At 45.8% G+C, this 25,567-nt stretch overlaps 1 protein-coding gene across 1 annotated transcript in view; it reads left to right on the top strand.

The window, feature by feature from the left end:
- The window catches only part of LOC116982899 (gastrula zinc finger protein XlCGF26.1-like), a 97,757-nt gene extending 76,077 nt beyond the window's left edge, over positions 1-21,680 (top strand). The window contains exon 3 of the mRNA XM_033036456.1: positions 20,483-21,680. Within this exon, the coding sequence (XP_032892347.1) occupies positions 20,483-21,268 (786 nt within the window). The 3' untranslated portion in view covers positions 21,269-21,680. The remainder of the gene's footprint in view (positions 1-20,482) is intronic.
- Positions 21,681-25,567: the final 3,887 nt, after the last annotated feature.

Below are 25,567 nucleotides of genomic sequence, written 5' to 3'. Positions count from 1 at the left end.
AGAATTAACGGGACAGAAAGCTCACAAATGGATAGGAGAGTATGGCCAATTGAAATAGGAATTGTTAGAAATTGGCAAGTATGATGTGGGAATTACAGAGACTTGGCTGCAAGGGCTGGGAACTGAATATTCAAGAGTATACGTCCTGTCAAAAAGACAGACATGTGGGCAGAGGGGGTGGCGTAGCTCTGTTGATGAGGAATAAAATTCAGTCCCTTGTGAGGGGTGACAGAATCAGGAGATGTAGAGTCAGTATGGATAGAACTGAGGAATAGGAAGGGTAAAAAGACCCTAATGGGAGTATTCTACAGGCCCCCAAACAGTAGCCTGGATATAGGGTGCAAGTTATAACCATATAACCATATAACAATTACAGCACGGAAACAGGCCATCTCGACCCTTCTAGTCCGTGCTGAACACGTATTCTCCCCTAGTCCCATATACCTGCGCTCAGACCATAACCCTCCATTCCTTTCCCGTCCATATAACTATCCAATTTATTTTTAAATGATAAAAACGAACCTGCCTCCACCACCTTCACTGGAAGCTCATTCCACACAGCCACCACTCTCTGAGGAAAGAAGTTCCCCCTCATGTTACCCCTAAACTTCTGTCCCTTAATTCTCAAGTCATGTCCCCTTGTTTGAATCTTCCCTACTCGCAGTGGGAAAAGCTTATCCCTCTGTTCACCTGCATTCTTCAATTCCCTACCATTTACCATGTACGTCCTATTTTGATTTGTCCTGCCAAGATGTAGCACCTCACACTTATCAGCAATAAACTCCATCTGCCATCTTTCAGCCCACTCTTCCAACTGGCATAAATCTCTCTGTAGACTTTGAAAATCCACTTCATTATCCACAACGCCACCTATCTTAGTATCATCTGCATACTTACTAATCCAATTTACCACACCATCATCCAGATCATTGATGTACATGACAAACAACAGTGGACCCAACACAGATCCCTGTGGCACCCCACTACTCACTGGCCTCCAACCTGAAAAACAACCATCCACCATTACTCTCTGGCATCTCCCATTCAGCCACTGTTGAATCCATCTTGCTACTCCACCATTAATACCCAACAATTGAACCTTCTTAACCAACCTTCCGTGAGGAACCTTGTCAAAGGCCTTACTGAAGTCCATATATACAACATCCACTGCTTTACCCTCATCAATTTCCCGAGTAACCTCTTCAAAAAATTCAAGATGATTAGTCAAACATGACCTTCCAGGCACAAATCCATGTTGACTGTTCCTAATCAGACCCTGTTTATCCAGATGCTTATATATATTATCTCTAAGTATCCTTTCCATTAATTTGCCCACCACTGACGTCAAACTAACAGGTCTATAATTGCTAGGTTTACTCTTAGACCCCTTTTTAAACAATGGAACGACATGCGCAGTACGCCAATCCTCCGGCACTATTCCCGTTTCTAATGACATTTGAAATATTTCTGTCATAGCCCCTGCTATTTCTACACAAACTTCCCTCAATGTCCTAGGGAATATCCTGTCCGGACCTGGAGACTTACCCACTTTTATATTTCTCAAAAGTGTCAGTACTTCCTCTTCTTTGAATCTCATAGTTCCCATAGCTACTCTACTTGTTTCCCTTACCTTACATAATTCAATATCCTTCTCCTTGGTGAATACCGAAGAAAAGAAATTGTTCAATATCTCCCCCATCTCTTTTGGCTCTGCAGATAGCTGTCCACTCTGACTCTCTAATGGACCAATTTTATCCCTCGTTATCCTTTTGCTATTAATATAGCTGTAGAAACCCTTTGGATTTACTTTCACCTTACTTGCCAAAGCAACCTCATATCTTCTTTTAGCTTTTCTAATTTCTTTCTTAAGATTCTTTTTACATTATTTATACTCCTCAAGCACCTCATTTACTCCATGCTGCCTATAATTATTGTAGATCTTCTCTTTTTCCAAACCGTGTCCAATTTCTCTTGAAAACCATGGCTCTTTCCAATTTTTACTATTTCCTTTCAACCGAACAGGGACATAAAGATTCTGTACTCTTAAAATTTCACCTTTAAATGTCCTCCATTTCTCTTCCACATCTTTCCCATAAAACAAACTGTCCCAATTTACTCCTTTTAAATCCTTTCGCATCTCCTCAAAGTTAGCCTTTCTCCAATCAAAAATCTCAACCCTAGGTCCAGTTCTGACCCTCTCCATAATTATATTGAAACTAATGGTATTGTGATCACTGGTCCCGAACTGTTCCCCAACGCATACCTCTGCCACCTGACCCGTCTCATTTCCTAACACGAGGTCCAGCACCGCCCCTTCTCTAGTAGGTACTTCTATGTATTGCTGCAAAAAACTATCCTGCACACATTTTACAAACTCCAACCCATCCAGCCCATTTATAGAATGTGTTTCCCAGTCTATGTGTGGAAAATTGAAATCTCCCACAATCACTATCTTGTGCTTACTACTAATATCTGCAATCTCCTTACATATTTGCTCTTCCAATTCTCGCTCCCCATTTGGCGGTCTATAATACACCCCTATAAGTGTTGCTACCCCTTTCCCATTTCTCAGTTCCACCCAAATAGCCTCCCTAGACGAGCCCTCTAATCTATCCTGCCAAAGCACTGCTGTAATATCTTCCCTGATAAGCAATGCAACACCTCCACCTCTTGCCCCTCCAATTCTATCACACCTGAAGCAACGAAATCCTGGAATATTTAGTTTCCAATCACAGCCCTCCTGCAACCATGTTTCACTGATCGCCACAACATCATACTTCCAGGTGTCAATCCAGGCTCTAAGTTCATCCAAGTTGAATCAAGAGATAAAATTGGCATGTCGCAAAGGTAATGCTACGGTTGTTATTTCAACATGCAGGTAGACTGAGTAAATCGAGTTGGTACTGGACCTCAAGAAAGGAGTTTGTGGAGTGCCTCTGTGATGGATTCTTAGAGCAGCTTGTACTGGAGCCCTCCTGGGAGAAGGCAATTCTGGATTTAGTGTTGTGTAATGAACCGGATTTGATAAGGGAACTCGAGGTAAAGGAGCCATTAGGAGGTAGTGACTATAACATGCTAAGTTTTAATCCACAATTTGAGACGGAGATGGTAAAATCGGAAGTGTCAGTATTACAGTTGAGCAAATGGGACTATGGAGCCATGAGGGAGGAGCTGGCCAAAGTTGACTGGAAAGATACTCTACCAGGGATGACAGTGGAACAACAATGGCAAGTATTTCTGGGAATAATACAGGATCAGTTCATTCCAAAGAGGAAGAAAGATTCTAAGGGGAGTAAGAGGCGACCATAACTGACAAGGGAAGTCAAGGACAGTGTAAAAATAAAAGAGAAGAAGTGTAACATAGCAAAGATGAGCGGGAAGCCCGGGGATTGGGCAAAGAGCAACAGAAGTTAACTAAAAAGGTAATACGGGGAGAAAGCATGATGTACGAAGGTAAGCTAGCCAAGAATATAAAGGATAGTAAAACCTTCCTTAGGTATTTGAACAGGAAAAAAATAGTTAAGACCAAAGTTGGACTCTTGAAGACAGAAACAGGTGAATTTATTATGGGGAACAAGGAAATGGCAAACAAGTTGAACAGGTACTTTGGATTTGTCTTCACTAAGGAAGACACAAACAATCTCCCAGATGTACTCGAGGACCTCGGGTAATGGAGGTTTTGGGAAGACTGATGGGCCTGAAGGCTGATAAATCCCCAGGGCCTGATGGTCTGCATCCCAGGATACTTAAGAAAGCGGCTCTAGAAATCGTGGAAGCATTGGTGATTATATTACAATTTTCTAGAGATTCAGGATCATTTCCTGTGGATTGGAGGGTAGCTAATGTTATCCAACTTTTTAAGAAAGGAGGAAGAAAGAAAACAGGGAATTATGGACTGATAGCCTGACATCAGTAGTGGGGAACTCAATCATAAAAAATGAAATAGCGGCACATTTGGATAGCAGTGACAGGATCGGTGGATTTACGATGGGGAAATCATGCTTGACTAATCTTCTGGAATTTTTTGAGGATGTTTCTAGGAAATTGGACAAAGGAGAGCCTGTGGATGTTGTGTACCTGGACCTTCAGAAAGCTTTTGACAAGGTCCCACATAGGAGATTAGTGGGCACAACATGGTATTGTGGGTAGAGTGCTGACATGGATAGAAAATTGGGTGGCAGACAGGAAACAAAGAGTAGGGATGAACTGGTCCCTTTCAGAATGGCTGGCAGTGACTAGTGGGGTACCGCAAGGCTCGGTGCTGAGACCGCAGCTATTTACAATGTGCATTAATGATTTAGATGAGGGGATTGGGGGTAATATTAGCAAATTTGTAGATGACAAATTTGCAGTGTGAACTGTGAGGAAGATGCAATGAGGATGCAGGGCGACTTGGACATGTTGGGTGAGTGGACAGATGCATGGCCGATGCAGATTTATGTGGATAAATAGTAAGATTAAATGAGAACTTACCAGTTTGAAGTTTGATCGTTATTTTATGAGGAGTAACGTTGAGGGATTACGTGAAGAACCCCGCCAGGACGCATGCGTGTCATTCTTCAAAGCAGCGGTGTGAAATCACAGATAACTGTAATGACTAAACATAGTAAGATTAGAGAAGAGATACCAGTTGAGTATATGATCAAGGGTGGGAGCGGAGGGCACGTAATCCCTCAACGTTACTCCTCATAAAATAACGATCAAACTTCAAACTGGTAAGTTCTCGTTAAATCTTACTATTTTACTTCGGAGTCACGTGAGTGACTACGTGAAGATTTTAAAGCTCTGATTTCATGCCGTGGAAACGAGTCCATGCATCACATCTGCCTTGATTATGGGGAGAATAGTGTTAACATCATTAGACATCAATACGATATTGAAAACCCAACGATAAATATATTAACACCAAATTATAGCCCCTATTTATGGGGTAAATTATATTACAGAACTTTAAATTGTTTCTGCAAATGTTCCAGGTTCAATGACTGGTTTGTTATAAAATCGTTGGAAAGTTTTCTCCGTTGACCATCCTGCTGTCTTGAGGATTTGGTCCATAGGAACATCCAACTTCATAGCTGCCGATGTAGCTGCAGCCCTGGTGGAGTGAGATTTAAAAATGCTAGTGTCTACTCCAGCCTTTATTAGGACATGTTTTAGCCATCTAGAGATGGTCTGGACTGTCACTGTTTTGAGTGGCTGTTTGTAGCTGATTAAAAGTGACAATTCTTGCCCTCTGATGATCTTAGTATACTCCATATATAATAGTAAGTGTGTTACATTACAGAGACGATCATCTGTCGGGTAGGCCCTGAATTCTGTTTTTAGGCCTGCTGAACCCTGTCTGTTTTGTTTGACTAATTCATTGATGTGAAAATTTAAATTTCCAGATGAAATAGTCATGTTGTCCAGCCTTAGTTTCTGTAGTGACTGGACCCTATGTGCCGTGACCAAGGCCATCAGCATGACTGTTTTCATAGTCAGTTTCTGTAGGGACAGAGCTGTAGCTGGAGACCAGTTTCTTAACATGGTCAGTGCAATGCTCACATCCCATATTTGGGAGTACCTGGTTCTTGGGGGATTAACATTAAAAATGCCCCTCATGAGTTTGGTTACCAGGGTGTGTCCCAACAGAATGCCGCTCTGTTCCTTGCCACAGGTATGTTGACAGAGCACTTCTGGCGCAGTTTATGGCACTATGACTGAGCCTCTCATCGTAATGGAGCCTTGCCAGGGATTCCAGAGCAGACGGGATGTTCATAGATCTGTGGGTGATGTTTATTGTTGTGACAGTACTTCCCATTTCTTGATGACACCAAGTACTGTTTTTTGGTGGACTGTCTGTGGGCCGCTGAAATAATATCCAGTGTTCGGTCCGTCAGTCCCAGGTGTAGTAGAGGTGCTTTCAAACTCTACAAATTAATAGGTTTATATAATTATGACATGGGTAACTTCCCCTTGTTGCGAGATGAACCAGTAAATTAGGTCTATGATGGATGGTGATGCATGGTTCTAATACCATGTCGAGTATCACCGGGACCCATGGTTGAGTAGGCCAATCGGGTACTATCAAAATACCAGACGCGGAGTCTTGCTGTATATTCCTAAATACCCGACTGATGAGGCAGAAAGGAGGGAATGCATAAATAAACAATCCCCCAATGCAGCGAAAATGCATCTGTTGCCACTGCCCCAGGTTCTGGTTCCCATGAACATAATTCGATAGCTGGTGTGAGCCTGGATGCGAATAGGTCGATATCTGGTGTTCCATACTGTGCTGTAATTTCAGCAAATACATTTTTATCCAACATCCATTCAGTGTTTTCATTGAATTTGCATGACCTGTTGTCTGCCACTAAATTTAGTTTACCTGGTAAGTAGGTAGCTGATATCCAAATATCTCTCTCTGGATACACTATTGCCAAATTGTGTTGGCCAGATTGTCACATAATGTCGATTTGTTTCCACCCATATGGGTGATATATGCTACCACGGTGGTGGTGTCAAATTGTAGTCTAACATGCTGGTGATATAACCCAGAACAATATGACTTAAGGCCATGGAATGCACTTAACATTCCCAGGTAGTTTATGCACAGTGTTTGTAATAATGATGCCTCCTGTGCATTCCATCTCCCCCACAGCTGGAGATGGAATTGGTAGCACCCCATCCAAGTGCACTGGCGTCAGTTTGTAGTTCCATAGACGGGTAGCTGATAATGTTTGGATTGGAACAATGCCTAATGTTATCTTTCCACCATTTTAGTTCCATTATGGCCTCTGTTGGTAGCTTCATTGGTCTGTCAAAATGACCACCATAATTTTTGAGTGCTCGTATTTTAGCCCTCTGTAATTTTTGATAATGTAAAGGTCCGATTTGTGTGGCTGGAAACGCAGCCACTATAATGCCAATTATTCTTGCTACCAGTCTGATGGATGGTTTTGTGATGTCAATGATTTTGCTGCAAGCCTCCATGAAGGCTGTAACCTTTTCTTTCGGCAAAGTCACTGACATGTGAACTGAGTTAAGGGTGAACCCCAGATGATCCATTGTGTTAAATAACATCTGTGGTCACCTCTAATGGGTACTGTATAGTAAGCATCTTTTAAAACGATGCTTGCCATGTAGTAACCTAGGAAATCAATTGCTTAGCAGTAACAAAGGTTTCCATCTAGTAATGAATATATAGTACGAAAGTATTCAAATTAGTCAAATCTATGATGATGCGGCAACCACCATCTTGTTTATGATAAAGATTTTGGACTCGAATTCCTGTGATTCGTGTTGGGTTTCCTCCATTACTCCTTTTTTATATGGCCACTGTAGTTCAGCATGCGCTATTGATTTTTCTTTGCCTGTAAGCATGAACATTTGGTTCGGTACATGCTGATCTGGAGGATTATGTTTTTGTATAAATTCTATGGTATAACCCTATACTTCTGAAAATATGTGTCGGTAGTTAATTTATTCCACGCATCCAGATAGAATTGTAATCTCCCACCAACCTCGTAAGGAACCAGACCCACCTACCTCCATGGTTACTATTGGTAGGTTTGTTACTTTTTCGGCATCCTCCGTGGACGTTGAGGCGCCGGTGTCTGGATCTGTAGTTGGGTCGGTGTTGAGGGTTAGCGCATTCCCCAGGAAGGCCGGTCTGGGCCATGGCCTAAAAAGACCGATGTTGAGTGTTCCTGGCCTTTGAGCTTTCACCAGTTTGTCTTGGCCGACTGGGGTGCTTTTTCCTGGCCGAAGTAGTTTTTAGACGTTGCTTTAATGAGCCCCAGGGTTTTACCCTCTTCGTCAAGTTCTTTTACCTGTTTTGATAAGTTTCCTCCAAATAGTAATATTGGTGGTTTGGAGGTTCCAGGTTTGCATAGGCCTGCAAATTAGGGTCTAAAGCCGGTTGGATGGCACTTCTTCCTAATGCTGTTTACTCGTATTGGTAGTTGCAAAATAAAGCCAGTGCATCCTGGTGATCTTGTGTCATGTCTTTTTTGTTTATTGTGCGGGCGAAAACCGTAATTCCCGCTGTTAGGACTTTCAGAACTTTCTGTAGTTTCAAGTCCCTGGCTCTGATTGAGGCTCCGACATGTTTTCAAATACACTGGTTGACACTGGGAACATTCAGTGTTTTGCAGTTCCCTGGTGGTAAGTGTCTTGCTGTGGTGTCCAATAATGCCTGTCCTTATAGCTGGTTGAATGACAAGTAGTCGATACTTGCAGCTATTTTAGGTTCCAGGTTTTGGCCAGTTTGGTCGGGTTGAATAAACTGGGACACCATATCCAATAGGTTTTCTTGCACCCCATGTGCACTAGGGGTATGTTCTGCACCCCTCTTCAGGGTCAGCCCAGAATTGACCCCCTGTACTCCCTTCTGATGAGGGAGAAACACTGTGCAGCCCTACAAGAGGTACTGCTGTAGGACTTACTAGCTGCCCACTGTGACTAGTCTCCATCTCCCGGAGCCTGTCACTTTGGAGTATTTGCTCCAACAGCTGCTCCAACTGGCTCCAATGCTCTCGGGCAATGGCCACTCGCGGCTGCTCCAGTTCCTGCAGCCGCTCCAACCGGCTCCAATGCTCACGGGCACTGGCCGTCGCGGCTGCTCCTGAAGTCGCTCCTGCTCCAGTTCCTGCAGCCGCTCCAACCGGCTCCAATGCTCACGGGCACTGGCCGTTGCGGCTGCTCCTGAAGTCGCTCCTGCTCCAGTTCCTGCAGCCGCTCCAACTGGCTCCAATGCTCACGGGCACTGGCCGTCGCGGCTGCTCTTGTTCCCCGCTCCCAGCCGCTCCAACCGGCTCCAATGCGCATGGGCACTGGCTGCTCGCGGCTGCTCCTGAAGCCCCTCCAACCGGCCCCAATGCTCACGGGCACTGGCCGCTCGCGGCTATTCAGAGTCGGACTCATCGGAGTCAACGACTCTGTTAGTATTTGCTTCACTCTACCGCCCGGCCGTGGCCGGTGCAGGAGCGAAGTCGGGCACAGCTGTTCCCATTTCAGGAGATTGGTGTGCCGTTGGCTGCTGCTGCTGGCTGCCCGCAACTCCGCGGTTCTCCCCCGCCAGCTTTTTCGCAGCCTTCGTGGATCTGGTCCATGTCTCCACCTGTAAGGTAAGTGGAAGGAACGCAGAGTTTCCTTACCTGCTGTTCCCGGCTTTCAAATTCTGCCGCTAAGGGGAACGTTGTTCCCCCTGCTGTGACTCGTTGCAATGCGTGTAGCGATATGACACGCATGCGTCCTGGCGGGGTTCTTCACGTAGTCACTCACGTGACTTCGAAGTAAAATGTGAGGTTATCCACTTTGGTGGCAAAAACAGGAAGGCAGGTTATATTAACTGAATGGTGTCATGTTAGGAAAAGGGGAAGCACAGTGAGATCTGGGTGTCCGAGTTCATCAGTCACTGAAAGTAAACATGCAGGTACAGCAGGCAGTGAGAAAAGTGAATGGCATGTTGGCCCTCATAACAAGAGGAGTTGAGTACAGGAGCAAAGTGGGCCATCTGCAGTTAATACAGGGTCCTCGTGAGACCACACCTGGAGTATTGTGTGCAGTTTTAGTCTCCTAATTTGAGGAAGGACATTCTTGCTGTTGAGGGAGTGCAGCATAGGTTAACGAGGTTAATTCCGGGGTTGGTGGGAATATGATGAAAGAATGGGTCAACAGGGCTTGTATTCGCTGGAATTTAGAAGGATCAGAGGGGATCATATAGAAACATAAAATTACTAAGGGGTTGGACAGGCTAGATGCAGGAAACATGTTCCCGATGTTGGGGGATTCAAGAACCAGGGGTCACAGTTTAAGAATAAGGGGTAGGCCATTTAGGACTGAGATGAGGACAAACTTTTTCACCCAGAAAGTTGTGAATTTGTGGAATTCTCTGCCGTAGAAGGCAATGGAGGCCAATTCACTGGATGTTTTAAAGAGAGAGTTACATTTAGCCTTTAGAGCTATACTAGACAGTGGGACCCATTGGGTCCCTGTCACACGGGATGCCTGGTCACCCAACACAATATTCCACCACTGAGCTACAGCCCCCAACTGCGTATGATCGGTGACCAGTTTAATAACTTATTAAAGTTAATAACTTTGCATTTAATATTTTAATTACCTCGCCATCCCTCTTCCTTCTTATATCCTTCATTCCGACTCTTCCCCAACACTCCTTTCCCCTCGTCTTCAGCCTCCCTTTTCATTCCCCAGTCCACCTCTGTTCCTCCACTCCCTCCCTCACCTCTCCCCTCCTCTCCTTTCCCCTACCCTCTGTCACTCCCTCCCTCACTCCTAAAGAGCAGCATCTGCAGTTCCTTCCTCCACAGGTCATTCATAGTTCACTGTGGTTTAGATCCCGTTGACTTAACGATTGGATCAATTTGTATCGTGTGTGTGTTACTCAAACTCCTCACAAATTGCTCGACCACCCTGCAACCTGACCCTCCCTCCCTCTGCCCAGACGCCGCTCGGCCCCTGCCCACCCGCTGCTGCCGCTCGGCTCGACCTTGCCCTGCCCGCCCGCTGCTGCTGCTCGGCCCCTGCCCGCCCGCTGCTATCGCTCGGCTCGACCTTGCCCTGCCCACCTGCCTGCCGGCTCGCTGCCGCTGCCTGGCTAGGTGGGCCGCGCGGGGTGGGAATGGAGTCGGCGTTCGTCACGGTGGGCACTACGAGTTTCGATGAGTTGGTGGAGGAGATCTCCGAGATGGCCGTGAGGGTGAGTTATCACAGCGGCAGCGGAGGAAACGGACGGGTGGGAGTTTGCAACCTTCACGTGGGCGGCGTTAGACAGGAGAGGAGACCAATCTGTGTGGCAGCGACTGACAGGAGAGGAGATCAATCTCAGGCATGATATTCTTCCGATTTAAATCAGAATTCAGATTTTTTTTTGCCATTCAAACAGCCGCTGTCGCCAAGGGTGTCGCATCCAATCACATAATGCGCTCCGTACCAGTCACTTGGCGACCAATCTACCACTGTCTCTAGGGGGTTTGCATCCAATCACAGACCAGCTTCCCATAAAATCAGCTTTGTTCTATATTTCTCCAATCAGCTGCTGTCTCCAAGGACGTTTCATCCCATCGTCAACCAGCTTCTCTTAAAATTCCCGTCCAATCGACAAATCTGTCCCCTGCTGTCCAATCAGCCGGTCTTCAAGGGCGTTGTGTCCAATTACATAATGCGCCGATGACTTGGTGGCCAATCAGACGCAGTCACTTTTTAGACAATAGACAATAGGTGCAGGAGTAGACCATTCGGCCCTTCGAGCCAGCACCGCCATTCAATGTGATATGGATGATCACCCCCAATCACTACCCCATTCCTGCCTTCTCCCCATATTCCCAGACTCCGCTATTTTTAAGAGCCCTATCTAGCTCTCTCTTGAAAGCATCCAGAGAACCTGCCTCTACCGCCCTCTGAGGCAGAGAGAGAGAGAGACACACACAGTGCAAGGCAAAGAGATGTTTCAGGTAACATTTCTTGTAAAGATTTGTTTAGCTGTATGAAGTCATTTCTATGTTTCTTTGTTTATCTTTTGGGGGTTATTTTACTGGTTATGTGTTAGAATTCTAAGCTTCTGTTGTGTAAACTACCAGCTGAAGGCTTGGGAATCATTTTCAATTTATTAAAAATGCAGGAGCTTTAAGAGGTGTTGCCCCCTGAACCCCCACCGGGGCGCTGTTTCTGGATCCTGCCGGGGGCCCAACCAGGCTCCTGGACCTCCGGCCAATACTTCCTGCTTTTTTTCTGGAGGTGAATATCATGCCCGCAATCTGCGCATGCGCGTTTTTTTAACGATTTTTAAACCATATAACCATATAACAATTACAGCACGGAAACAGGCCATCTCGACCCTTCTAGTCCGTGCCGAACACGTATTCTCCCCTAGTCCCATATACCTGCGCTCAGACCATAACCCTCCATTCCTTTCCCGTCCATATAACTATCCAATTTATTTTTAAATTATAAAAACGAACCTGCCTCCACCACCTTTACTGGAAGCTCATTCCACACAGCCACCACTCTCTGAGTAAAGAAGTTCCCCCTCATGTTACCCCTAAACTTCTGTCCCTTAATTCTCAAGTCATGTCCCCTTGTTTTAATCTTCCCTACTCTCTTTTGACAATAAACTCACTTGAACTTGAACTTGAACTCAGTGGGAAAAGCTTATCCACGTCAACTCTGTCTATCCCTCTCATCATTTTAAAGACCTCTATCAAGTCCCCCCTTAACCTTCTGCACTACAAAGAATAAAGCCCTAACTTGTTCAACCTTTCTCTGTAACTTAGTTGCTGAAACCCAGGCAACATTCTAGTAAATCTCCTCTGTACTCTCTATTTTGTTGACATCCTTCCTATAATTAGGCGACCAAAATTGTACACCATACTCCAGAATTGGCCTCACCAATGCCTTGTACAATTTTAACATTACATCCCAACTTCTATACTCAATGCTCTGATTTATAAAGGCCAGCACACCAAAAGCTTTCTTTACCACCCTAGCTACATGAGATTCCACTTTCAGGGAACTGTGCACAGTTATTCCCAGATCCCTCTGTTCACCTGCATCCTTCAATTCCCTACCATTTACCATGTACGTCCTATTTTGATTTGTCCTGCCAAGATGTAGCACCTCACACTTATCAGCATTAAACTCCATCTGCCATCTTTCAGCCCACTCTTCCAACTGGCATAAATCTCTCTGTAGACTTTGAAAATCTACTTCATTATCCACAACCCCACCTATCTTAGTATCATCTGCATACTTACTAATCCAATTTACCACACCATCATCCAGATCATTGATGTACATGACAAACAACAGTGGACCCAACACAGATCCCTGTGGCACCCCACTAGTCACCGGCCTCCAACCTGACAAACAACCATCCACCAATACTCTCTGGCATCTCCCATTCAGCCACTGTTGAATCCATCTTGCTACTCCACCATTAATACCCAACAATTGAATCTTCTTAACCAACCTTCCGCGAGGAACCTTGTCAAAGGCCTTACTGAAGTCCAGATATACAACATCCACTGCTTTACCCTCATTAATTTCCCGAGTAACCTCTTCAAAAAATTCAAGAAGATTAGTCGAACATGACCTTCCAGGCACAAATCCATGTTGACTGTTCCTAATCAGACCCTGTTTATCCAGATGCTTATATATATTATCTCTAAGTATCCTTTCCATTAATTTGCCCACCACTGACGTCAAACTAACAGGTCTATAATTGCTAGGTTTACTCTTAGACCCCTTTTTAAACAATGGAACAACATGCGCAGTACGCCAATCCTCCGGCACTATTCCCGTTTCTAATGACATTTGAAATATTTCTGTCATAGCCCCTGCTATTTCTACACTAACTTCCCTCAATGTCCTAGGGAATATCCAGTCCGGACCTGGAGACTTATCCACTTTTATATTTCTCAAAAGTGTTAGTACTTCCTCTTCTTTGAATCTCATAGTTTCCATAGCTACTCTACTTGTTTCCCTTACCTCACATAATTCAATATCCTTCTCCTTGGTGAATACCGAAGAAAATAAATTGTTCAATATCTCCCCCATCTCTTTTCTTAATAAATTTCACAATATACCATTGATCGGAACAAAACTTGTTGCACTTGAGTACAAGAGAATGATGAGTAAGGAGGTGAAAAATTGTAGAGGTATCGTGTACTGTTTTTGTGCAAATCGAAAAACTACGCAAACTGGAAGAGCACAAGATCAGCACAAGAACGTCGCCTATTTCCTTCACTCCATAGATGCTGCCTCACCCGCTGAGTTTCTCCAGCATTTTTGACTACCCATTCACGCAAGTTCTGTTATCTCACTTTCCTCACCCACTCCCGACAATTTTACTGAGGCAAGTTAACCTACAAAGCCAATGCGTCTTTGGGATGTGGGAGCAAACCCACACGCTTGCAGGGAGAATGTGCAAATTCAGCACAGATGGTGCCCGAGGACAGGATTGCACACAGATCTCTGGCGTGTGAGGCTGCAAGTCCACCAGCTGTGCCACTATATTTTGTTTTCCAATGCACAAAAAATTACACGTTGATAACTTTGGTGACTAAAAATAAAGAAACTATCCATTTTCAGTCTTAAATCTCTAAGTGATGGTATATCCTCCTTTACAGCTACTGTTTTAATTCAGTTCAAGACTATGCGGCAGTACATTGGCCATAAAGTTGCTGCTTAAAATTGCCAGTGACCCGGAAGTGATCCTGAATATGGGTGTTGTCCATATGGAGTTTGCTCCTTTTCCCTTTGATCGCATAGGTTTTCTCCGGGTGCTCTTGTTTCCTTCTACATTCCAAAGGTGTGCAGGAACCTTTTTCATACCCAACTCAAAACGTAATATTTTCCTTTTGTCCAGAGATTCTGTCTGACCTGTTGAGTTACTCCACCGTTTGTGTCTATCTTCAGTTTAGCCAGCATCTGCAGTTCCTTCCTACACACACTGGTGATGGGGGATTTCAATATGCAGGTAGACTGGGAAAATCAGGTTGTTTCAGGACCCCAAGAAAGAGAGTTTGTAGAATGCCTCCGAGATGGATTCATAGAGCAGCTTGTAATGGAGCCGACCAGAGAAAAGGCAATTCTGGATTTAGTGTTGTCCAATAAACCAGATATGATAAGAGAACTCGAGGTAAAGGAACCGCTCGGAGGTAGTGATCATAACATGATTAGTTTTAATCTGCAATTTGAGAAGGATAATGTTAAATCAGAAGTGGCAGTGATGCAGTTGAACAAAGGGGACTATGAATGCATGAGAGGGGAGACTGGCCAAGGTAGACTGGAAAGGGATCCTAGCAGGGATCCTGACGGTGGAACAGCAATGGCAGGAATTTCTGGGCATAAACCGGAAGACGCAGGATCATTTCATTCCAAAAAGGAAGATTCTTTTTAAAAAAAAATTAATAAATTTTTATTAGAGGCATTTGCATATCATAATCCAAACCGGTACAGACTTTGTTTAGCGGTTACATATCAAGTATCCAGGTTTCCAGGGACCCAGTTACCAAAGTAGCTGGGATCCTCCTTTATCGGTTATCTATAAACATTGCCTCTAATTATTTATTTATATTTATAGATAGAAAAAGGGAAAGAAAGAAAAAAAGAAATTAGAAAAATAGAATAAACTATCAATAATACAACTTGGGAGATAGGTCCGTAAGTCAGAGAACATAACTATTCATCCAGTCCGGCCTCCGTGCCGGTCTTATCTACCCCTTCAAGTAATCTATAAATGGAGACCATATTCTAATGAATAATTCTGGTTTGTCAATTAGGACATATCTAATTTTTTCCAAATGTAAGGTCTCTGACATCTCCATAATCGACATCTTGATTGTGGGGGTTGTTGGCCCTTTCCAAAATGTTTATATAACCATATAACCATATAACAATTACAGCACGGGAACAGGCCATCTCGACCCCTCTAGTCCGTGCCGAACACATAATCTCCCCTAGTCCCATATACCTGTGCTCAGACCATAACCCTCCATTCCTTTCCCATCCATATAACTATCCAATTTATTTTTAAATGATAAAAACGAACCTGCCTCCACCACCTTCAATTTTTTCCCAATTAATATACTGTAATTAAGGAAATTTCTTTGATTTATTGTGAGTTTTAGTTAATGTTCTGATATGCCCAATATTATTAATCTGGGGTCCGGATCCATTTGGATTTTAACGACTACAGAGATTATTTTTTAAATATCCATCCAGTATTTTTTAATTTTAATACAATTTACAAAAGTATGGGTTAAGTTAGCCATTTGGCATTGACATTTATCACAGATAGGAGAGATATTAGGAAAAATTCTATTTAATTTTGTTTTAGAATAATGCAGTCTATATAGTACTCTAAATTGTATTAAAGAATGTCTGGTATTTAACGAACATTGGCGTATATGTTGTAGGCTTTCGTCCCAAATATCTTTCGTTATAGGTTGAGCTAATTCCTTTTCCCATGCTTGTCTGTATAATTCCGTCGGCGGATTCTCACTGTCTAATAATATATTATAAATATGAGATATTAATTTGACTGTGTTAGGGTGTTTATTCAAACATTCATCTAGAATATCTGGTTCTCTAGTTCTGTATTCTCGTATATGTGTTTCAAAAAGGAAGTTCGAAGAGAAGTAGGAGGCAACCGTGGCTGACAAGAGATGTTAGGGATAGAATAAAACTAAAGAAAAGATGTATAACACAGCAAATAGTAGCCGGAAGCCAGAGGATTGGGAAACTTTCATACGACACCAGAAGGAAACAAAACGGGTAATACGGGCTGAAAAGATGAAGTACGAAGGGAAGCTGGCCAGGAATATAAAGAAGGACAATAAAAACTTATTTAAATATGTTAAGGGAAAAAGAGGAGCAAAGTCAAATGTGGGTCCCTTGAAGGCAGACACGGGTGAAATTATTATGGGCAACAAAGAAATGGCAGAAGAGTTGAATAGGTATTTCGGATCTGTCTTTACTAAGGAAGACACAAACAATCTCCCAGATGTACTGGAGGACAGAGGATCTAAGGGGGTAGAGGAACTGAAAGACATTTTCATTAGGCGAGAAATAGTTTTGGGTAGGCTAATGGGACTGATGGATGATAAATCCCCTGGACCTGATGGTCTGCATCCCAGGGTCCTCAGGGAGGTGGCTCTAGAAATAGTGGACGCATTGGTGATTATTTTCCAATGTTCAATAGATTCAGGATCAGTTCCTGTGGATTGAAGGATGGCTAAGGTTATCCCACTTTTCAAGAAAGGAGCGAGAGAGAAAAAGGGGAATTACAGACCAGTTAGCCTGACTTCGGTGGTGGGAAAGATGCTGGAGTCAATTATTAAAGAGGTAATAATGGGGGTTTTGGATAGCAGTAAAAGGATTAGTCCAAGTCAACATGGATTTATGAAAGGGAAATCATGCTTGACTAATCTTCTGGAATTTTTTGAGGATGTGACAAGTAAAATGGATGAAGGGGTGCCAGTGGATGTAGTGTATCTAGACTTTCAGAAAGCCTTTGATAAGGTCCCGCATGGGAGAGAGAGCACATGGTATTGGGTGTAGGGTGTTGACATGAATAGCAAATTGCTTGGCAGACCGGAAGCAAAGAGTAGGAGTGAACGGGTCCTTTTCAGAATGGCAGGCAGTGGCGAGTGGAGTGCCGCAAGGCTCGGTGTTGGGGCCGCAACTATTTACCATATATATTTATGATTTGGAAGAGGGAATTAGGAGCAACACTAGCAAGTTTGCGGATGACACAAAGCTGGGTGGCAGTGTGAACTGTGAAGAGGATGTTAGGAGGTTGCAGGGTGACCTGGACAGGTTGAGTGAGTGGGCAGATGCGTGGCAGATGCAGTACAATATAGATAAATGTGAGGTTATCCACTTTGGCGGAAAAAACAAGGGGGCAGATTATTATCTCAATGGGGTTAGGTTAGGTAATGGGGAGGTACAGCAAGACCTGGGTGTCCTTGTACACCGGTCACTGAAAGTTGGCTTACAGGTACAGCAGGCAGTGAAGAAAGCTAATGGAATGTTGGCCTTCATAACAAGAGGATTTCAGTACAGGAGTAAAGAGGTTCTTCTGCAGTTGTATAGGGCTCTGGTGAGGCCACATCTGGAGTATTGTGTACAGTTTTGGTCTCCTAATTTGAGGAAGGACATCCTTGTGATTGAAGCAGTGCAGCGTAGGTTCACGAGATTTATCCCTGGGATGGCGGGACTGTCATATGAGGAAAGATTGAAAAGACTAGGCTTGTATTCACTGGAGTTTAGAAGGATGAGGGGATATCTTATAGAAACATATAACATTATAGAAGGACTGGACAAGCTAGATGCAAGAAAAATGTTTCCAATGTTGGGTGAGTCCAGAACCAGGGGCCACAGTCTTAGAATAAAGGGGAGGTCATTTAAGACTGAGGTGAGAAAGAACTTTTTCACCCAGAGAATTGTGAATTTATGGAATTCCCTGCCACAGAGGGCAGTGCAGGCCAAGTCACTGGATGGATTTAAGAGAGAGTTAGATAGAGCTCTGGGTGCTAGTGGAGTCAAGGGATATGGGGAGAAGGCAGGCACGGGTTATTGATAGGGGATGATCAGCCATGATCACAATGAATGGCGGTGCTGGCTTGAAGGGCCGAATGGCCTCCTCCTGCACCTATTTTGTATGTTTCTATGTTATATGTTTCTATGAGTGGAGGTGTTGTGCGAATCGATCGCCAAGCCTGCACTTGGTCTCACCAAAGTTGATCGTACGCTGAATAATCCAACCAGATTTTTGTTTGGAAGTGGAAAGAAATTATAGAAATTGCATTCATTGCAACGTGTAAAAAGAGATGAGATAATGTGATGTAATTTTGCTGCATGTCATTGTGGTATATATCATGTCTTCATTGGTGAATATGTTTAGTTTGTGACTTTATTTGAAGCAGAAATAATATGTGAATGCTTCATTGACCATAATTTCGACTGGTAACTACACACTTCGTCCAAGCACATTATCGCACGCATCCATGCAAGCTGTCTTAAATGACCACCTAAACTGTCATTTGGCAACCTAAAAAGCTGCCGAGGTTGCCTGGCTGGCAACAGGGAAAAAAAGCTAAGTGAGAGCCCTGGAAACATATAAGATTGCTTAGGGTTTGGACATGTCAGGCAGCATCTGTGGAGAATATGGAAAGGTGACATTTTGGGTCAGGACCCTTCTTCAGACTGAAATTATGTTAAAAGATGAGGGGGTGATCGGCAGATGACAGAAGGCGATAGAAAATAAGGAGATAAAAAGGTCTGCCACAGAAGGTAGTTGAGGCCAGTTCATTGGCTATATTTAAGAGGGAGATGTGGCCCTTGTGGCTAATGGTATCAGGGGGTATGGAGAGAAGGCAGGTACAGGATACTGGGTTGGATGATCCGCCATGATCATATTGAATAGCGGTGCAGGCTCGAAGGTCCGAAAAGCCTACTCCTGCACCTATTGTCTATGTTTCTATGAGATGAGGAGAGTGGACTGTATATGTGCAGCTTTAAGGGACATTGGTCAGGTAACATTTAATAATAATAATAAATACTTTATTGATCCCCTCAGGGAAATTCAGATGTCCAGAAGCCAACAACCAACAAATCCACACACACAAAGAAAGCAGACAAAAAACACATAAAATAAAATACAATATGGACAATACCTGAAAGCAATAAATAATTAAAAAGACCCCTAAAATAACTTAAAAATGCAAAAGCATCCCCATACAGTCTAGCGGTCAGTATTATAAAATCTAATGGCTGCAGGGGTGAATGATCTCCTGAACTGCTCCGTTCTACAACGCAGGGAGAGGAGCCGGTTGTTGTTCTGTATGCTCTTTTGACCCTCCAGAAGTTCATGGAGGGGGTGCCCAGAGTTGTTGAGGATGACCTGCACCTTGCACCTCATACGCCTCTCAAGCACAACCACCACAGAGCCCACTCTCCCCCCCAATACTGAGCTAGCTCGTTTTACCAGCTTGTCCAACTTCTTGCTGTTTTTAGCACTGATGTTGTTGCCCCAGCAGACAACAGCGTAACAAATGACACTTGCCACCTCAGTATTGTAAAACATGTACAGCAGCAGCATTTGAAGTATTACATACAGTTCTGGTCACTCCATTACAGGACTGATGTGGAGGCTTTGGGGAAGGTGCAGAGATGATTAACCAGAATGGTTTAAAGACAAGGAATTGCATATACTGGTTTACAAAAAAGGACACAAAATGCTGGAGTAACTCAGCGAGACAGGCAGTATCTCTGGAGAGAAGGAATGGGTAACGTTTCGTTCGAGACTGAAGAAGGGTCTCAACGCTAAAACGTTACCCATTCCTTCCAGCATTTTGTGTGTGCCTAAACAGCGCCTATCGCATGGCGGTGTGCCAGCAGGCTGGAGGAGCGGGCAAAGCCCTTACCACAGGAGGGGCAGGAGAAGGGACTCTCACCGCTGTGGGTACGCCGGTACTCCCACAGGCTGGACATGCGGGTGAAACCCTTGCGCACAAAGGGTCTCTCTCCAGTGTGTATCAGCTGGTGCTCCTGCAGCCCCAGTGCGCTCTTGAAACGCTTGCCGCAATGGGATCAGCCGCTCACCGGTGTATGCCAGAATGTTGGAGTGCCCACCCCCCACTCACCCCATCCTCCCCCCCCCCCCACGCTCCTCGACCACCACCCTCCCCCACTTCCCCCCTCAACCCCTTCTCCCCTCAAGCACGCATTAGTGAAGTCCTCTGCCAGCTTGTTGACCCTCTGTGTTCCCCTCCTGCAGGGTTTAGGAGCCGTTGCTGTGAACGGAGAGACGGGGACTTGAGTAGCCATTGTGGGCGGCCAGGGTGCCGTGAGCATCCCAATCTGCCGGTGTGCGGGCTGTGCTTCGGTGGAGGACTTCATGGCGGGGCACAACAAGGAGAAGCGTTATGAGTGCGAAGTGTGTGGCAAGGCCTGGCAGTACCTGTGCCAGCTCGAGATCCACCGGCGGGTGCACACGGGAGAACGCCCTTTCGACTGCTCGGAGTGCGGCAAGAGCTTCGCCAGCTACGCCAACCTGCTGCAACACAACCGCGTGCACTCTGGCAAGAGGCCCTTCACCTGCTCCCACTGCGGCTTGAGCTTCAAGACGGCGAAGGTCCTGAAGATCCACCGACGGGTGCACACGGGCGAGAAGCCCTATGGCTGCTCCACCTGCGGGAAGAGCTTTGCCCGGTTGTATGGGCTGCAGGAGCACCGGCGGGTGCACACGGGCGAGAAGCCCTATGGCTGCTCAACCTGCGGCAAGAGCTTTGCCCACTCGACGGGGCTGCTGCAGCACCGGCGGGTGCACAGCAATGAGCGGCCCTTCACCTGCTCTGACTGCGGCAAAGGCTTCAAGTCGTCCATGCACCTGATGGTGCACAGGCACCTGCACACCGGGGAGCGGCCCTACACCTGCTCCGACTGCAGCAAAAGCTTCAAGTCGTCCACGGACCTGAAGGAGCACAGGCGCCTGCACACTGGGGAGTGGCCCTACACCTGCAGCGACTGCGGCAAAGGCTTCACCCGCTCCAAAAGCCTGCTTGAGCACCAGCGCACCCACACCGGCGAACGTCCCTTCACCTGTGCCCAGTGCGGCAAGGGCTTCACCCAGTCCACCAGCCTGCTGAGGCACCAGCGCACCCACACCGGTGAGCGTCCCTACACTTGCGCCCAGTGCAGTGAGCATTTCAAGAGCGCACGTGGGCTGCGGGAGCACCAGCGGATACACACCAGAGAGTGATCTTTTGTGTGCGCTGAGTGTGGCAAGTGTTTCACCCGCATGTCCAGCCTATGGCTGCACCAGCATACCCACAGCGGTGAGCATCCCTTCCCCTGCCCGTCCTATGGTAAGGTCTTCACCCACCTTGATCACCTGCTGGAGCACCGGCGAGTCCACACCGGCCAGCGCCCCTTCACCTGCCCACTCTGGCAAGGCCTTTGCCCACTCCTCCAGCCTGCTGGCACACTGCCACGTGGACAGGTGCTGTTTAGGTAGACACCAAATACTAGAAGGAATGGGTAATGCTTCGGGTCGAGACCCTTCCTCAGTCTCGACCCGAAACGTCACCCATCCCTTCTTTCCAGACATGCTGCCTGTCCAGCTGAGTTACTCCAGCATTTTGTGTCCTTTTTTGTAAACCTGCATCTGCAGTTCCATGTTTTTAAACCATTCTCGTTAACCATCTCTGCACCTTCCCCAAAGCCTCCACATCAGTCCTGTAATGGAGTGACCAGAACTGTATGCAATACTCAAAATACTACCTGACCAATGTCCCTTAAAGATGCACGTATTCATTCCTCTCTCCTTATCTCACATCCACTATCTTTAAAGCCCAATCTAGCTCTCTCTTGAAAGTATCCAGAGAACCGGCCTCCACAGACTCACAACTCTCAGGGTGTAAAAAGTATTTCCTCATCTCCGTTCAAAATGGCTTAGCCCTGATTCTTCAACTGTGGCTACTGGTTCTGGACTCCCCCAACATCAGGAATATGTTTCAGGGCTCTCACTTAACTTTTTTTCCCTGTTGCCAGTCGGGCAACCTTGACAGCTTTTTAGGTTGCCAAATGACAGTTTAGGTCGTCATTTAAGATGTGCTCGGACGAAGTGCGTAGTTACCAGTCGGAATTATACTCAATGAAGCATTCACATATTATTTCTACTTCAAATAAAGTCACAAACGAAACAATCGCCAATCAAGACAAAACGGCGTTCTGGCGGTGGCGGCGGCCTGAGTCCGGGGTTCGGCCGCGGGCCAGTGGATGACGTCGTCAACAGCTGCGTCCGCTGGACTGGAGGGCGGCAGCTTCGACCACCCCGGGCCGTGGTGTTTGAAGGTGAGCTGCGGGACTGATTTTCCATCGCCCGGTGGGGTATCGCCTCAGCGCAGAGGGAGAAGAGGAGGGAAGAGACTGTAGCCCTAAGATTTTTGCCTCCATCACAGTGAGGAGGTGCTTGGTGGACTCACTGTGGTGGATGTTAATTTGTGTTTACTGTCTGTTCTGTTGTCTATTATTGTATGTATGACTGCAGGCACGAAATCTCGTTCAGACTGGAAGGTCTGAATGACAATAAAGGAAATTCAATTCAATTCAATATATCCCACAATGACATGCAGTAAAATTATAAGACAGTATCTCAACTCTTTTTACAAATTGCAATTAATGCAATTTCTATTTCTTTCCACTTCCAAACAAAAATGTGGTTGGATTATTCAGCGTATGATCAACCTGTGTCAATAAATCCTGGGCCATGGTAACATATATGCGTACGTATAGTTATGAATGTTGCTCATTAAATAACTACAGTACTGATACTCCATATTAAGACCATTGATTTGCCGTTAAAATGAATTCTGTAATAACGTGTCAACGGTAGCAGTGACAATCGAACACTGCTGCTTTAATGTTTCACGTGTTCACAATATAATTAATCCATCTTTATAGATTAAAACAAATATTAACATTGGGAATTAAAACACATTTGATTGCATTCCGTTATCAAACATAGTCAATGTTCGCTCTGAAGACAATAGGGTCAGGGAGGGGTGTGTGTGTGAAAGTGCAGGGTGAATAGAAGGCGGGGGGGGGTTAGAAGGCAGTCGGTGCAGAATAAATGGATTGAGGCAGGTGAATTAGTACGTGTTGGTTGGAGTAATTAAAATTGTGAGGGGGAGCGCGGGGGATGTCAGTGGTGTTGAATGGGGGGGATCAGTACGGGATGGATGGGGTAGACAAAAGTGCTGGAGAAACTCAGCGGGAGAGGCAGCATCTATGGAGCGCAGGAAATAGGCAACGTTTCGGGTCGAGATCCTTCTTCAGACTGTTCCCCCCCATTCTTCTTGAATGGGTGGATCAGTACAGGGTGGATGGGGGGGGGGGAGAGATCAGCGCAGGATGAATGGGGGGGGGGGGGGGTCAGTACCGTGTGGATCGGAGGGTCTATGCAGGATGAATGGGAGATCACTACAGGATGAATGAGGGGAAGGTGCAGGGTAAAGAGGGTAGGTCAGTACGGGATGAATGTGTGGATTAGTACAGGATGGATGGGGGATCAGTACAGGATGGATGGAGGAGAAGTGCAGGATGGATGGGAAAGGGGTAAGTACAGGGTGAATTGGGGAACCAGTGTAGGATGGATGGGGGGGGGGGTGGCAGGAGAATTAATGCGAGGTGGATAGGGTGATAAGCGCAGGATGAATAGATTGGTGGGGGAGATGGGGAGGGGAGCACAGGGGATGTCAGTGAGGACTGAATATAGGCAGGAATGGGGATCAGTGCGGGATGGAGATGAGGGGTCCCAGGTTAAGGGGGGGGGGGGGGGAGAGGGCGTACGAGAGAGAGAGAAGGGGGGTGAGGTGGGGAGGAAGGAAGGTCAGCGCTCCTCGGACATCGCCCCGCTGCCTTGGCCGTTGGGAACTCCTCGCCACCGCCTCCCTCCGCCAGATAACAGCAAAGTGCGGGGCCGAGCAGTGCAGCTCAAATATCCTATAGCTATAGGATCTCTGGTGCAGCTGCTTCAGAAGTGTCGAAGCGAATGACGGGCCCCGCACAGGAGCAGCAGCGGCTCCATCTCCTCCTCCTCCCTGATAGCGGCCGCTGCTTGCAAACCCGCTAACGGCGATAACCTCTTTTTAAAAAAACCCTCCCGCACGCCGAGGCCTCCCCCTCCCGCCCTCCTCCCGGTCTCAGCGTGCGGGAGGTTGTTTTTTTAAAGCGCCGTTAGCGGATTTGCAAGCAGAGGCCCTTATCAGAGCAGGCAGGGCGCGGGAGGAGGAGGAGTTGGAGCCGCTGTCGCGGCCGCTGCTGCTGCTGTTCGGGGCCCGTCATTCGCTGCGACCATTCATCACCCCGCACCTAGTATCTTTCCCACGCATTACTGCCGTCACCGCCGACACAAAACGTCGCGTTCCTTTTCTCCAGAGATGCTGCCTGACCCACGGAGTTACTCCAGTTTTTTGTGTCTTTCTTTGGTACAAACCAGTATCTGGTTGCCAAGCCGGGCAAAATGAGTCGGTATTTAGGTTGCGCGGTGGTGCTTTGAGTGGTCAGTGGCACCCGGGCAACCGTTAATTTCGAGCCCTGCATAAAGGCTACATGGTGGACGGCTGGGACAAGAACAAATTGAGAAGAACAACCAAGTGCGACCAACAACATAAACCACCGTGAAGATTGAAGATTAATCTCGTTGGATACATCTGCATGACTGAACAGTTCGGGGAAACAAGAAAGGACAATGGGGCTAGTGACCCTCCTTTTATTCTGGGATTGGCCACCATGGACTGGACTTATAACCATATAACCATATAACAATTACAGCACGGAAACAGGCCATCTCGGCCCTACAAGTCCGTGCCGAACAACTTTTTTCCCTTAGTCCCACCTGCCTGCACTCATACCATAACCCTCCATTCCCTTCTCATCCATATGCCTATCCAATTTATTTTTAAATGATACCAACGAACCTGCCGCCACCACTTCCACTGGAAGCTCATTCCACACCGCTACCACTCTCTGAGTAAAGAAGTTCCCCCTCATGTTACCCCTAAACTTCTGTCCCTTAATTCTGAAGTCATGTCCTCTTGTTTGAATCTTCCCTATTATCACGTTAACTCTGTCTATCCCTCTCATCATTTTAAAGACCTCTATCAAGTCCCCCCTTAACCTTCTGCGCTCCAGAGAATAAAGACCTAACTTATTCAACCTATCTCTGTAACTTAGTTGTTGAAACCCGTGCAACATTCTAGTAAATCTCCTCTGTACTCTCTCTATTTTGTTGACATCCTTCCTATAATTGGGCGACCAAAATTGTACACCATACTCCAGATTTGGTCTCACCAATGCCTTGTACAATTTTAACATTACATCGCAGCTTCTATACTCAATGCTCTGATTTATAAAGGCTAGCATACCAAAAGCTTTCTTTACCACCCTATCTATATGAGATTCCACCTTCAAGGAACTATGCACGGTTATTCCCAAATCCCTCTGTTCAACTGTATTCTTCAATTCCCTACCATTTATCATGTACGTCCTATTTTGA

The sequence above is a fragment of the Amblyraja radiata genome, chromosome 1, assembly GCF_010909765.2.
Source record: "Amblyraja radiata isolate CabotCenter1 chromosome 1, sAmbRad1.1.pri, whole genome shotgun sequence".
NCBI classification, from domain to species: domain Eukaryota; kingdom Metazoa; phylum Chordata; class Chondrichthyes; order Rajiformes; family Rajidae; genus Amblyraja; species Amblyraja radiata.
The sequence above is the reverse complement of the archived record's forward strand: the minus strand, read 5'-3'. Positions and strand labels throughout refer to the sequence as shown.